At 35.6% G+C, this 12849-nt stretch overlaps 1 protein-coding gene across 4 annotated transcripts in view; it reads left to right on the forward strand.

Annotated features, from left to right (window-relative positions):
- The window catches only part of USP53 (ubiquitin specific peptidase 53), a 38609-nt gene that overhangs the window by 12838 nt on the left and 12922 nt on the right, over window positions 1–12849 (forward strand). For all 4 annotated transcript variants that reach the window (XM_048074542.2, XM_048074545.2, XM_048074544.2 and 1 more), the window contains exons 4-13: window positions 3634–3768; window positions 5240–5353; window positions 5440–5522; window positions 5815–5920; window positions 6714–6860; window positions 7370–7519; window positions 7977–8148; window positions 8941–9090; window positions 10142–10285; window positions 10518–11250. In XM_048074542.2, the coding sequence (XP_047930499.1) occupies window positions 3634–3768; window positions 5240–5353; window positions 5440–5522; window positions 5815–5920; window positions 6714–6860; window positions 7370–7519; window positions 7977–8148; window positions 8941–9090; window positions 10142–10285; window positions 10518–11250 (1934 nt within the window). The remainder of the gene's footprint in view (window positions 1–3633; window positions 3769–5239; window positions 5354–5439; window positions 5523–5814; window positions 5921–6713; window positions 6861–7369; window positions 7520–7976; window positions 8149–8940; window positions 9091–10141; window positions 10286–10517; window positions 11251–12849) is intronic.

Here is a 12849-nt window from a genome sequence, read left to right on the forward strand (position 1 = left end):
GTACACAAATTTGCAGTCTGCTTAAGCATGCGACTGTTGTCTAAGACACTATAACCTAATTGAAAATTTCTAGCAAACCTTGTAGAGATCTGTTTTTTCTATCTACATACAAATGCTTTTGTTCTTTACTTCAGTGTTTGAGTACAATAACATTACTGACTGATAAGGTCTCAGGACTTTTTTCTGAGTAGTTGATGGTAACTCTACAGAACTTAATTGTTTAGCTTTTAGGTAGTGAAAGGTAGGCAGAGGTACTAGAAATTTAAAGAATGCTGGTAGTATTTTAGAATTGTAAAAGTATGTCAGATCTGCAAGTCTTAACCAGCACACAAAACTCGTACTTCAGTTTTGTAACTCATCTGAAGTCTAGAAACAAATGATTTCTGTTAGGTTCTTGCTATTTCTACTGCAATGGTATTTGACTGCTTTCAGTTACCAGGGAAGAACTGTAAACATCGTATCTCATGTTCCATTGGGATAAAATTCCCAATGAAAAATGCATAGGAGTTTTTGTTTTGTTTGCTTGTTCTTCTAGTAATATGCACTTTCTACTTTTACTGACAACAAAGGTGGTTTGGGTTTCTGTATAGTTATATACAGAACCAAGAATCACTTGTATGGAGAGAGCTGAAAGGGTCAACACTAGTTAAAAACGAAATTCATCAAGGAAGTGGTTTTTGACTATACTAAATTGTAGGCAAGGATAAGCCAAGTATTTGTCAGGTGTTTCCAGTTAGAGTTTATTCACAGGGCATTTTACAGACCAAACTTTGTTACTGAATAAACATTTTGAGGCAAGAAGTATTTGCAGTGATACTTAGTCTTTCAGGAGGTGTATAATCTATGTATTCTGTGTAGGTTTTTTTCAAACCATTTTAGTGTTTATCATGATTGTGATATAGCACGGCTGATCTCTCCACTAGTCTCTCTTTTCCCAAATATAGCTTTCCTAGAAGGTGTCATTTTACTTCTTTGGTTAAAATGGTTCATTTTAAAAAACAAACAAGATGAAGTAGGTTTTGATGCAACTACTCATATTCAGACCAGCTTCCTGAGGCTTTTTCCCAACCTTTTTACAAGCTTTTAACTCCACAGAACTTAATGGGGCTTTCTGTTTCACAAGGGTTTTCATGCATATTATATGTTCTTCTGTGTGCTGGACACTTGGTCTTATTACTACATGAAATCCAAACCATAACTTGGCACACCTCTGTTTTTAGATAAAATTTTTAGGTATAATCTTTTATTGTTGTGTGTACGAGAAGTCATGTTTACGTCTGATGTGATAATCTGGAGTAAGATTTGTGGCCTATCCCTTTTGATTTGACCCATATTACACATTTTGTGGCCTATTGCTTTTGATTTGACCCATATTACACATTAAGTGCTGGTCATATATCGTCTTGTTCAATGATGCATTGGAACTGACTTTCAGAAATTCAGAGTGATTGAATAGTGGCAGTTTCTGGAATGTATGTATACTGCATTCTCTATGTGAGTAATCACATTGCTAAAATCATAGTAAAAAAATACTGTAGCAGTTTTAAGGTGCTCAGAAACATGAAGATATCATGTCAAGTTGCAAATGAACATAAGTAATGAGTTGGTGTGTGCCAATGGTGCATTTGTGAAGACCGGCTGCTTTTTTCTAAGCTAAACTTGCTATTTGCTGTACCTTAATACCCTTTTCCTTTGTAATTACTGGGGTTCCAGTACAAAGTGAAATAGGTTTTCATCACTTTAAGTCACCTCCCAAAACAACACACTAGCTTTAGCTCTTCTGTAAGGCTACTGCAATTTAGGACTGGTTATTTTATTCTCTCAAGTACCTGCTCTAGAAGGTTTGATTACTCCCATAATGCATTTTCTTGTGCCGTTTTTCTAAATGGCTTACAAAACCTGAATATTTTGCATCGCTTGGACTGTCATGTCTTCCTGTTTTGGTAAGTTCCCAACATAAATGATAAGCCATATTGCTGCCTGTTCTGTAATGGGTTAGAATTGAATTGGTCATTGCTTTAACGACATAATTGCATTCTTTATAACTGTATGGCCAGTAGCCTAGGTATTGAACCAGAAACACCACTGTAGTTAACTCATTTGGAAGTATCTGTCCTCAGTCATTATGTGCACTACTGGTTTTGCTTTCTTGGCTTATTAGAGATACTGGTTGAGTGATTCTGTTTGTTCTGTGTTCTGAACCTGGGGCATTTTTATATTCATGTGGTGTATGTGCTCTATGAGGATGCATTTCAGCAACTTGTTTGTGTGTTTTTTTTATGGTTTGGGGCTATTTTAACTCTTCTTATACAAAAGACAAAACATTATTTTTGAATTTTTTTAACCTTTCCAAAAGGAATTTGACTTTTTTTCCCCCTGTGTAAGTGCTATTCTAGGCTTTTTCTGAGCCTATAGTGTAAACTAGTAAGTTTACTAGCTAAGCCAGTAAGTTCTGTTTTACTCTGTTCAACACTTTTTAAAAAATATTGGTGTTCTATGTGTTAAATATGATTTTTTTTTTTTCTGGGTACTGCTGGAGTGGGATTTAGAACATAGAGGCTGCTAAAATGCTTTCTGGTGTGAGAGGGAAGTTTTAAATATTTGGCAGGCAGTTATACTGGAATGCATCATGTTTAAAACGCTACTTTATTAGCACTGAAACTTTGGGTGTCTGTTGCTTCTTTGCCTTCTGTACAACAGATTTTTTTTTTTTTTACCTAGGAGGCCTATGTGAAGAATGAATATCCTTATTTATATTTTACATGACTTCTCCCGATGTACTTTGTTTCTCTTCTTTTTTTCTCAGAAGTTTGACTTCAGAGAATTTTTGAGAGTGGAATACACCCTTAAATGTCTGCAAATGTTTTCTCATCCAGTTAATGGATTTTAACGTTCAGTTCTTTTAAAATCAGCCTTCCTTACTTGCTAAATAATGAGGTCACTTACATGCATATCTGCCAAAAAGAAAAGTAGTAGACAACTGTCTCTTCTGGGAAATGAAGAAAAAATCAAATGCAGTTTATTTTCATGTTCTGGAACTACAAATATTGACCCGTTTTCTTGTCTTACTGTATACACTGGTTGAGTAGATAGTTAATTTAATAGCAAGGATTTTCAGCATTCTATATAACGGGAGTTTTTTGCATATCCATCATTTTAATAAAGGTATGATCCTGTCTGAAATAGTAATGTAAATGTACTATTTAATAAGTGCTATAAACTAAAATTACATTGTGCCCCTAAGAAATACGTACGATCTGTAAAGATGAGATACTTAAGCATAAACCACTATTCCAGTGGCCAAATTAAAAAAGCTGCGTAATTACAGACCAAAGTTTTGTGTTGCTTTTGGGAGCTGAAGGGCTTGCTTTTTGCATTTTTATATGCTTTGTGTTTTTTTCCTACTGAATCAGAGTTCCGTTTGGTAGCTTAACTTTTTATAATTGAACAAGTAATGGTGAGAACATGGAACTTGAGTAACTTCAAGAGAAAGTAGTCATTTGTAAATTTGCATATATTTATGCTTTTTATATTTGCTGTTTAGGCATGCTGCATAAGAACTGATCTATTTGAATAGAAATGCAGTACATAGTTAAGTGGCTAATTAAGCTGAGTAATCATATTTCTTCCTAGGCAATATTTTCACAATTTCAACACAGTCGAGAAAAAGCACTCCCGTCAGATAATATGAGACATGCCCTGGCGGAAAGTTTTAAAGATGAACAACGTTTCCAGCTTGGATTCATGGATGATGCAGCAGAATGCTTTGTGAGTATTCTTTACAATAGTCAAGTAGGATTATGTTAGCTTTATAGAAAGGATGCCAGCCTGGCTTATTGTTTTGGTAAATTTAGACTCACAGGTAGGATACAAGTAGCATAATACTGCTGATCTTGTTTATGTCAATTTATGGAGACACCCACAGTAAGTAGTAATGTGAAATGGAGTCGTCTTGCATTTGCTCCATACTTTCTTTCCTAACTCTGTGTCTCAGACAGAGGGGTGTGTGAAACATCATCACTACAGGAGGTGAGGGAGGATAAGTAACTCTCAATCGTTCCCAAAAATTTTTGGATGGAGAGAAGGGTTCTCTTAACACCCGTTGAAAGATGTTCCATTTCAACTAGCCAGCTCATTGCTGGCATCTCTGCAGAAGAGATTTCCATTATCTTATCCAAGAGTGAACAAAAACTTGAAGATCTCAACTCTTGCTGCAGTTACTTGCTGCTTTTATGAAGTCTCTCTTTGAAAAGCGTGAATGGTTATTGTGGTCATAAAAGATGACTCAAAGTCACATTGACACTGGTAAAGAAACTTTTCTGGGAGGTCTGTCCTCTGAACAATGAAAATTGTTCAGCCTAATAAAAAAATATAACAGGTACAGAAAATATGTTTGCTGCTTTGATTACTTTCAGCTTTCAACAACCTCTGGAATAACCCACAAATGAACACCTACCTGCCAGGTGCATTTTCAAATACATAGGAAAATCCAATGAAGAACTCCTTAAAGTGGTTGTTTTGAGTGTTTGCAGACAGGCTAATGAATTGCAGTCAGGAAAGGGAATCTCATCAGTTCTTCGTCTAAGCAGAACGTGTTGTGACCCCTGAAAATATCTGCTACCTGAATTATCTGCCTATATTTTCTTCCTCCCATTACCTCTGGTATTTTTGGCGAAAGAGAAAAAAAAAAATGGCTGTGCCGATACAGGGGTCAAACAAATGACAATCATAGTACCTTTTTTCTTTTTCATTAAAAAGACTGGGGATGGGATAAGGCATGTGCTATTTATAAGCTTTTTCCAGGCCTCTGTCAGCAGTACTCATTGCGTTGGCATAAACGCTAAACATGATCAGGAAATACGTAGAGAAAATGCGCAAGTGTGAAGAACAACTGAGACTGAGGCCTGATCCAAAACATCTTTCAAGCATTGCATGCAATTATGTTAATATTGTCTTAGTATTTCTTCATGAAGATTCATGACCTTCATAAGAGAACACATGCTAGGAGAGTTGGAGTTGGATAACTGTTGTTTAATGCTGTTTTTGTTATATTAAAGTTTGAAAACCTTTAAGTGAAGAGAATTCCCATCCACTTCAATGTGAATAGGGACAGAATTAAGTACATGTTAAACTTGTAAGTTGCCTGTTTGGAGCTAAGAGGAATAATTGCTGGAGTATTAAACTGGAATATTGCTTATATATTCCGACTTCATCAGTTTATGTTGTTGTTTCTTTTTAGGAAAATATCCTTGAGAGGATTCATTTTCACCTAGTGCCAAACAGTGACACAGATATGTGCACTTCAAAATCCTGTATTTCTCATCAGAAGTTTGCTATGACACTGTATGAACAGGTCAGACTATTATTTGATTGCTTTAACAAATACTTTGTTTCTGCTGTCATGAGTAAGTAAAAACAAAAGGATCTTTATTTTTGTAGTGTGTATGCCGCAGTTGTGGAGCATCATCAGACCCATTGCCTTTTACGGAATTTGTGCGTTACATTTCTACCACAGCCCTGTGGTAAGGGGTTTTATTCTTGTATTTGTCTTAATTTGTATATATACACTCCCAGTAATATGCCAGAAAAATGCTGTAAGTTAAAAGTGAGTTCTTTTGAGATAGTGTCCCAAAGTAACATTTGGATTTCAAAAACAAGATGTTGGGGGGAGAGTTTGACAAAAAGTATACATTGTTACTGTTTTACCTCTGAGTCTTTTCATGTTATGCAAAAGATTAGTTGAGACTTGATAGAAATCTGTTTATTCTTAAATGGAAAATAACTGTGGAACTCCTTTCTTACAATTTTTTACAGTAATGAAGTAGAAAGAATGATGGAGAGGCATGAGCGTCTCAAGCCAGAAATGTTTGCAGAATTGCTGCAGGCAGCAAATACTGCTGGTGACTACAGAAAGTGTCCTGTAAGTAAACGAAGATGTTCCGTGACTTTCGTTAATGTATAATGGAGAACTCTTTAGGATGTTAAATCAGGCTGAAGTATTCCTCTAAAAGCAGGATTCCTTCTGGCCACTTCAGTGCAGTCTGAATTCTGTTGCTACAGTTACAGATAAACTTTGTACTGGATGTGTAAGTAACTAGTTAGAAAGTTGAGTTATTAGGCCTGTACTTTCACTCCATGTTAAATCTACAGCTAGGTACTTTTGATTAGTCTGAACGAGTGTATTGTTTGAATGAAGCACCTTTCGTTCATATACACTGAGAGCTTGAGAAAATCGTCTTTAATTGGAATAATGTTGTACTTTTATCAACCAAAAAAAAGTCTCCATTAGCTTATTCTGCTTCATCCTTCTCTTCTTCAAATGATACTTTATCAATACTATTAATCTGGGAATCATCAAGAAGGGAATAAGAAAGTATAGAAATAACCCTAAATTTCCTGGGTATGGGTAACAAAATCATGACGGTGACTTGCATGTGCTCAGAGATTTCTATTTTAGGGTGGTGATTGGATGTAGAAGTTTAACTGTAGCCTTCATCAGTGTTTATGGTATTTACTTTAAAAACATAAAAAGTGATGATGAAGAATTTTACCTATAAATTGTTAGAAACAAAAATCATAATTCAATTTGAGAATTAGAATAAGTTGCAGAGGGTTGTTTTGTTTTGCCTGGTAACTCAACAAGGAGCTTAGAGGTTTCTTTTAACATATTTGTTTTCCTTGTCACCACACCCTTTTTTTTTCCCTTTCTCTAGAGTAACTGTGGTCAAAAAATAAAAATTCGTCGTGTTCTTATGAATTGCCCTGAAATTGTGACAATTGGTTTAGTCTGGGATTCAGAACACTCTGACCTGACAGAAGAGGTTATGCGGAATCTGGCAACACAACTTTATCTTCCTGGGGTATCTGACCTAAAACTAATTCTTTATTCTAGAATTTAATTTTATATAAATCTTATGTAAATACAAATATATGCATATATACATATGGGTATGTAATTATATGTATTTAAAAATCAGCACAATTTAACTTCAAAATTTATGGCTAACATTCTGTATAATGTGCTGCCTAGTGTAGTTTTTCTGAGAGGAAAAAGTCTTGTCAGAAGTGTTGGTCATATACCTAAGTATGAAGAGGAATATAGATAAATTCCTAGTTGAAAATTTAAGAATATCATATTCAATTTGAAATTTGTTGAATTAATCCAGAGCATTACCATTTTGCCTTAATAGCTATATAAAAAAAGAAAAGTTAAAATAGACCTATTAAGAGCAAAGATCATTATTAATGAAAAACTGAATAATGCAACAAGATATTTAATTCTAATTGTCTTGGTGGAGTGCCAGTAGTTGGCCTAGAAATCAAGGGTAAGTGTGTTACATGCATTTAAAAATATTAAATATCTTTACAGCTCTTCTATAGGGTTACAGATGAAAATGCCAAAAATAGTGAACTTTTTCTTGTGGGAATGATTTGCTACACAAGCCGACATTACTGTGCCTTTGCCTTTCACACCAAGAGTTGCAAATGGGTGCTGTTTGATGATGCTAATGTAAAAGAGGTAAATGCTGTTTTTACTGCTACCAAGTTTAGTGATCTTCAGTTTTCTAGAATGCGTTCTTCTGTCACAACACTTAAACAAGTCAAATGAATGTCTCTTTTTTAAGTGAACCTTTAGTTTACTAAATAAGTTTTCACAAATGAATTATAGAATTAACTTCACCACTTAAAAATGCCAGATACTTCATGTTAATGCACGTCCTGTCAACTATTGAACTTTTCATTCTTTTTATGAAAGACTTAACACTGCAAATATAGCCATCAGTAATTGATGTTCTGGTTGTTAGCCAGTGTAATGCTGGTTCTAGATTCTTGCCACAATTTACATGAACTTATGCTGCAGTGTTGAATCTTAACGTACCTTTGGAATTAGGACATGGTTACCTGCTGTTGATTGAATTATTCTTTCTGTAATTCTCGTTGATGGCTTTGATACAGAAAGATTATTTTTTTCTTAGATCGGAACAAAATGGAAAGATGTGGTCTCCAGGTGCATTCGGTGTCACTTTCAGCCATTGTTGCTATTTTATGCTAACCCAGATGGCACAGCTGTATCTCCAGAAGATGCTCCAAAGCAGATTATTCACTGGTCTCCAAACAAAGCAGTAGGAGGAAATGGGGAAGACTTAGGTAATTCATTTTTTTAATAATGATATAAACTATGAGGAATTATGAAACGAGGATTATAAGGAGGGGTAATGGATTAGCTGATTTGTTCTTAAATACTTTTATCAGTAATTATCTAAAGGGACTCAAAAGAAAAAATATTAGTATACATACTTCAGACTGGAACTGCCTGTTTTGTCTGATATGGGAATACAAATTGAGACGTGGATAAGGAGTGGATTTTTTTTATGGAAGATTGGTCATTACTAAAGTTATGTGTAAAGTAGTTCTTTCAGAAGAAAATCTAGTATATTTGTATATGCAAATGTTCTTAAGCATGTATTGGTACATTTAAAAAACTGCTTAAAATATTATTAATTTAAAATCATCCATGCTGCTTAAAAAATGCTTTTTATAGCATTTTACCAGAGCTTAATACAAATACAGAGATATATTTGGAGTGTGTGTTACCATATGCCTATGCACGTGCACTTTTTCTAAACTTTAAATATAACATACAAGTAAAGTTAAAAGACCAATTGAATTTGACATGTATCCTCTTTACATAATAAGTCGCAATAGGACATGCACTGCTTCAGGGAAGGAGTGGAGCCTATTCTACTGCAGCCTGCCATTATAAATATGGCAGGATACAAGATGTTACAAAACCTTACTGCCTAGCATGTTGAACTGTGGTGGGTTGCTTGTTTCTTTTTGTTTTCTTAATCCTAAATTAAGAATTAGTTTTGAATTTACACATCGGAAGATTTAAATTAGGAAGCCTGTAATTCTAAAGATAGATATGTTGTTTGTTAGGGTTTGAGAAGCATTCTGCTCCTAAGTCAGACCAGTTGAAAGAGAATGGAATTGGAGACTCCGCTAGTCAAAGGAGTAATAAAAAACTTCAGCCAGATAATTCAGCCTTCAGCAGAAGCCACATTCAGGCTAGTGGCGGCAGAGGTCCAGGTATGTACCTCCCTCCCCCCCCCAACCCCAATATGTGGCTTATTATGAAATATTTACATTGGTGCCGTAACTACCCCTTATACTTCCTGTACTAAAGTGCTGCTTGAGGCCTGCATCCTTTTCTCCAACAACTTCATACCTTCCAGTCATATTGTCAGTTAAAAAGCTCATTAGAAAGTTGAAACCGATTTGATCTGGTAGAGCATGTGGCTCTGCAAGTCATTGGCTGTTTGGTGGAACACTGTTTCCCAACAGTATTGTGATGTGCGGTATTATTTTTAATCCTGTATATTAACTGATGTTTATGTTTGGGGGGAAAAATACTTTTTTATTATTATTATTTTTTTTAAAAGGCACCTTTAACCTATTTTACAATCTATTTTGTCAGTAAACCAGGCTTCCAAAACCAACCAACCAAAAATTATTTAAGCAGCAATACTGGGGAGTGACTGCTGTCTTATGTGTCTGTGCATTTGCTACAAACTTCCCATACTGGGAGAGATGTTGGCTTCTCTTACTTGAGAGATGTTTCCCTTCTGCCTTTCATTGTTGAATTGCTAAACCTTATCAAACTTCAGAATGCACATCTTGATAACTTTTTTTGATGAGGTGATGACCCAAAAGGGGAATTTGTTGTTCTTAAGCAGTGACTGCTGTTTTAGTAAAAATAGCACTTCACATTTAGACAAGATTAAACTTGGATTAATTTTGTAGTATAATTCATAAAAGTTGAGGTAAATAGTATGTGCTTTGAAAATAGCTTGAGTATTCAGTCTTAACAAGACACGCCTTTAAGACATGCCTGAGGTAATGCTGCTTTGGTTGCTTTCATTAGCGCTCTTTAGTGGACTGCTTGGAGATATCTGTATGCTTGCACATGTATGCTATACATCTTCTGTTTTCTTAAGAATCTGTGGTTTATAATTCATTAATCTTTTTAAGTAGTGTTAATGATAAAATATAAATGTTATTGTACATAAATACAATTGTGTATTTTGATCATGAGTAAGTTTTTATTAATGATAATTGGCAAAATATATATTTTTTGCAGCTAAGTTAGTTTACAATGATCAAAAGGACAGGCTAAAGGACATATCCAGAGAGTGTGCTCAGAAAGCTGCTGATATGAAAAACTTCTCATCTTTACGAAAAGATGCTGACAGAGGACCAAGAAAAGAGTCTGGGAGACAAAGAGGTACACTTTAAAAATATGACCAGAGAATCAATGGTTTAGACAGGTTTTAGCACCAAGATTTTTTTTCTTCTTTGTTTTTCAGTTTGCAGTGTTCTGAAACATGTACTGAATTTGAGATAATATAAGAAAAATATGAACTGTGATAATATTTGTTATATTATTTGTTGTATGTTAAATTATTTGTGAGAACTTTAATGCAGCTTTTTTTTTTCTCCCTCTTCCTTCTTACCAGATTTAACTGGGGAAGATCGTTCCAATTTTAAGTCAGGATCTCCTCCAGTTGGGAATGGACTTAGACAATGCACTGATCAGCGCATATACAGCAGCCAGGGAAGAGGACCATATAAGCATGACAGTGTACCGCACCAAGCAAAGCTTTCTGTACCGGTGCTTGGAACAAATAAAACAGAAGCTTTTACAGCTGGGGAGAAACCGATGGTTAGGACCCGGACTGATGGTGTCACTGGCTATGATACAGACTGCAGTCAAGACTCTAGAGACAAAGGAAGTATCATCAGCAGCAGAAGCAGAAGTAAAGGCTGGAAACCCATGCGAGAGACGCTAAATGTAGACAGCATTTTCAGTGAGACTGAGAAGAAACAGCATAGCCCGAAGCACAAGGCAACTCCGAACAGTAAATCTAAACATGAAAAAGAACGGAGCTTTCACCATTGGCCGAAAGAGAACCAAATCCAGAAATGTTTAATGACTATATATGAAGATGAAACGAAACAGGATACAGGAAGTAGAAGCTCTTTGGATTCAGAGGGAAAAGGCAATGCTGAAAAAATCAAAGGCTTTGCAGAGAGAAAAATCCATGGTGATAACTGGCAGATCCAGAGAACAGAATCTGGTTATGAAAGCAGTGATCATATCAGCAATGGATCTGCAAATCCAGACTCTCCTGTTACTGAAGGAATCAATCCAGCTGAGGTCAAGAACGTTAAAGATGGCACTTCCTGCAGGTAATGCTAGTTCTCTTAAGAACTTCTATAGATTGTACAGAAAAATAAATTACTATGTTCGGGTGTTGTTCCATATACAATCAAGTAAGTATACTTCTGGAACTTTACGTCTTTGGGCTATGTATGTAGAAAACTAGCAATATATCTAGAAATATGAGTGCAAATATGAGTCTTATATTACCTTCACTCTGAGGCTTCAACAGTATTCAGTTCTGTTTGGAAGGTGCTGAGCCAGAGCTTTGAAGCCCTGCTGAGGGGCAGGGTGTGTTAATTTCAAATAATTGCTACAACTTTTTAATTACAGGGGTTTCAAGCTGTGGGTAACTTGCTACCTGCAATGGAATAGAACTGTCCGTACAAATCGTATCTGTAATAGTTGTATGGACAGGCCCCTACTGAAAAGATGGGAATGGCAGTAGATGACTCTTGTGTATTGTTTCTAGTCATTGTTCTGAAATTTAGATTTCTAGAACACCTAAGGTATATTGGTCATTTGATAATTGGTTGAGATGTTTGAAATCTTTGCTGAGAAGTGTAAAATTACTAAAACTGGCTTAAAAAAAAGAATGGTTAGTAGCCAAATTTTAGTGAACTTTCTAAGAATTGCAGTAACAAGTATGCTGTCCAGAGAGGTTTTGGAGTCTCCATCTGCAGAGATGCTCCTAACGCGGCTGAATGTGGTCCTGAGCAGTGCCTGTTCTGGCTGACCCTGCTTGAGCAGGGGGTTGGACTAGATGATCTCCTGAGCTCCCTTCCAACTTAAATGATTCTATGGTGCTGTGAGATAAAGTTGTCAACCTTCTGCATGCAGTTTTCAGCATTGTGTGTCTTAAACTGTATGTAGAAATTCATTCCTACTAGAATCTATATGTTCTTATTCTGAATTTTGTTTATATCCATAAAATGGAAAAGCACAGTTATTAGACCAAGCTTATTCACAAATGATTGCTAGATTTGAGCATGATTTGGATACGTGTTTTCATCTGTTTTTTTTCTTACTGGGGAAGGGAGTGGCAGGTGCAAAGAACGAAACTGCTCTGACTTCTCTAAGTAGAGATGCAAAATTTAAAATGTATTTCACAAAGCATGTAGAAAGTTATCAAAGCAAAATTTTAATTTAAAACATTCAGAATTCACCTTCTGGGTGAAATAAAATGTCTCTGATTATTTTGGTACTGCAAGAAAGCAAAAACAATCATTTGCTTAGTTCTCAGTTTCCTAGGGAATTATTTTATTTGGCATACAGAAGTTATAAATAAGGCCAAAAAAAATGGCCTTACCAAGACAGGACCAAAGGTTCATCTGGAGTTCTTTCAGTCTGCACCAGTAGCCAGCAGCAGGTGCTTATGGAGAGAGTAAAGAGGATAAAAATGGTGGTATTTGGGAGGTGTATTCTTCTGACCCTAGTGTACCTGGCTGTTTTATGGACTTTCCGAACGGGAGACTGAGACTGTGGTATCCACTTCCAATTAAAACACTTTTATTCCATGCTTTATCTGTTCACCACTCTCTCTGCTCCTTTACCTCCCAGCCAACTAAACAGAACTGCACCATGCAAAACCCTCATGGGCTTTATTTGAATAATGATATGAATAAATA

Source organism: Anser cygnoides, chromosome 4 (assembly GCF_040182565.1).
Source record: "Anser cygnoides isolate HZ-2024a breed goose chromosome 4, Taihu_goose_T2T_genome, whole genome shotgun sequence".
Lineage (NCBI taxonomy): Eukaryota > Metazoa > Chordata > Aves > Anseriformes > Anatidae > Anser > Anser cygnoides.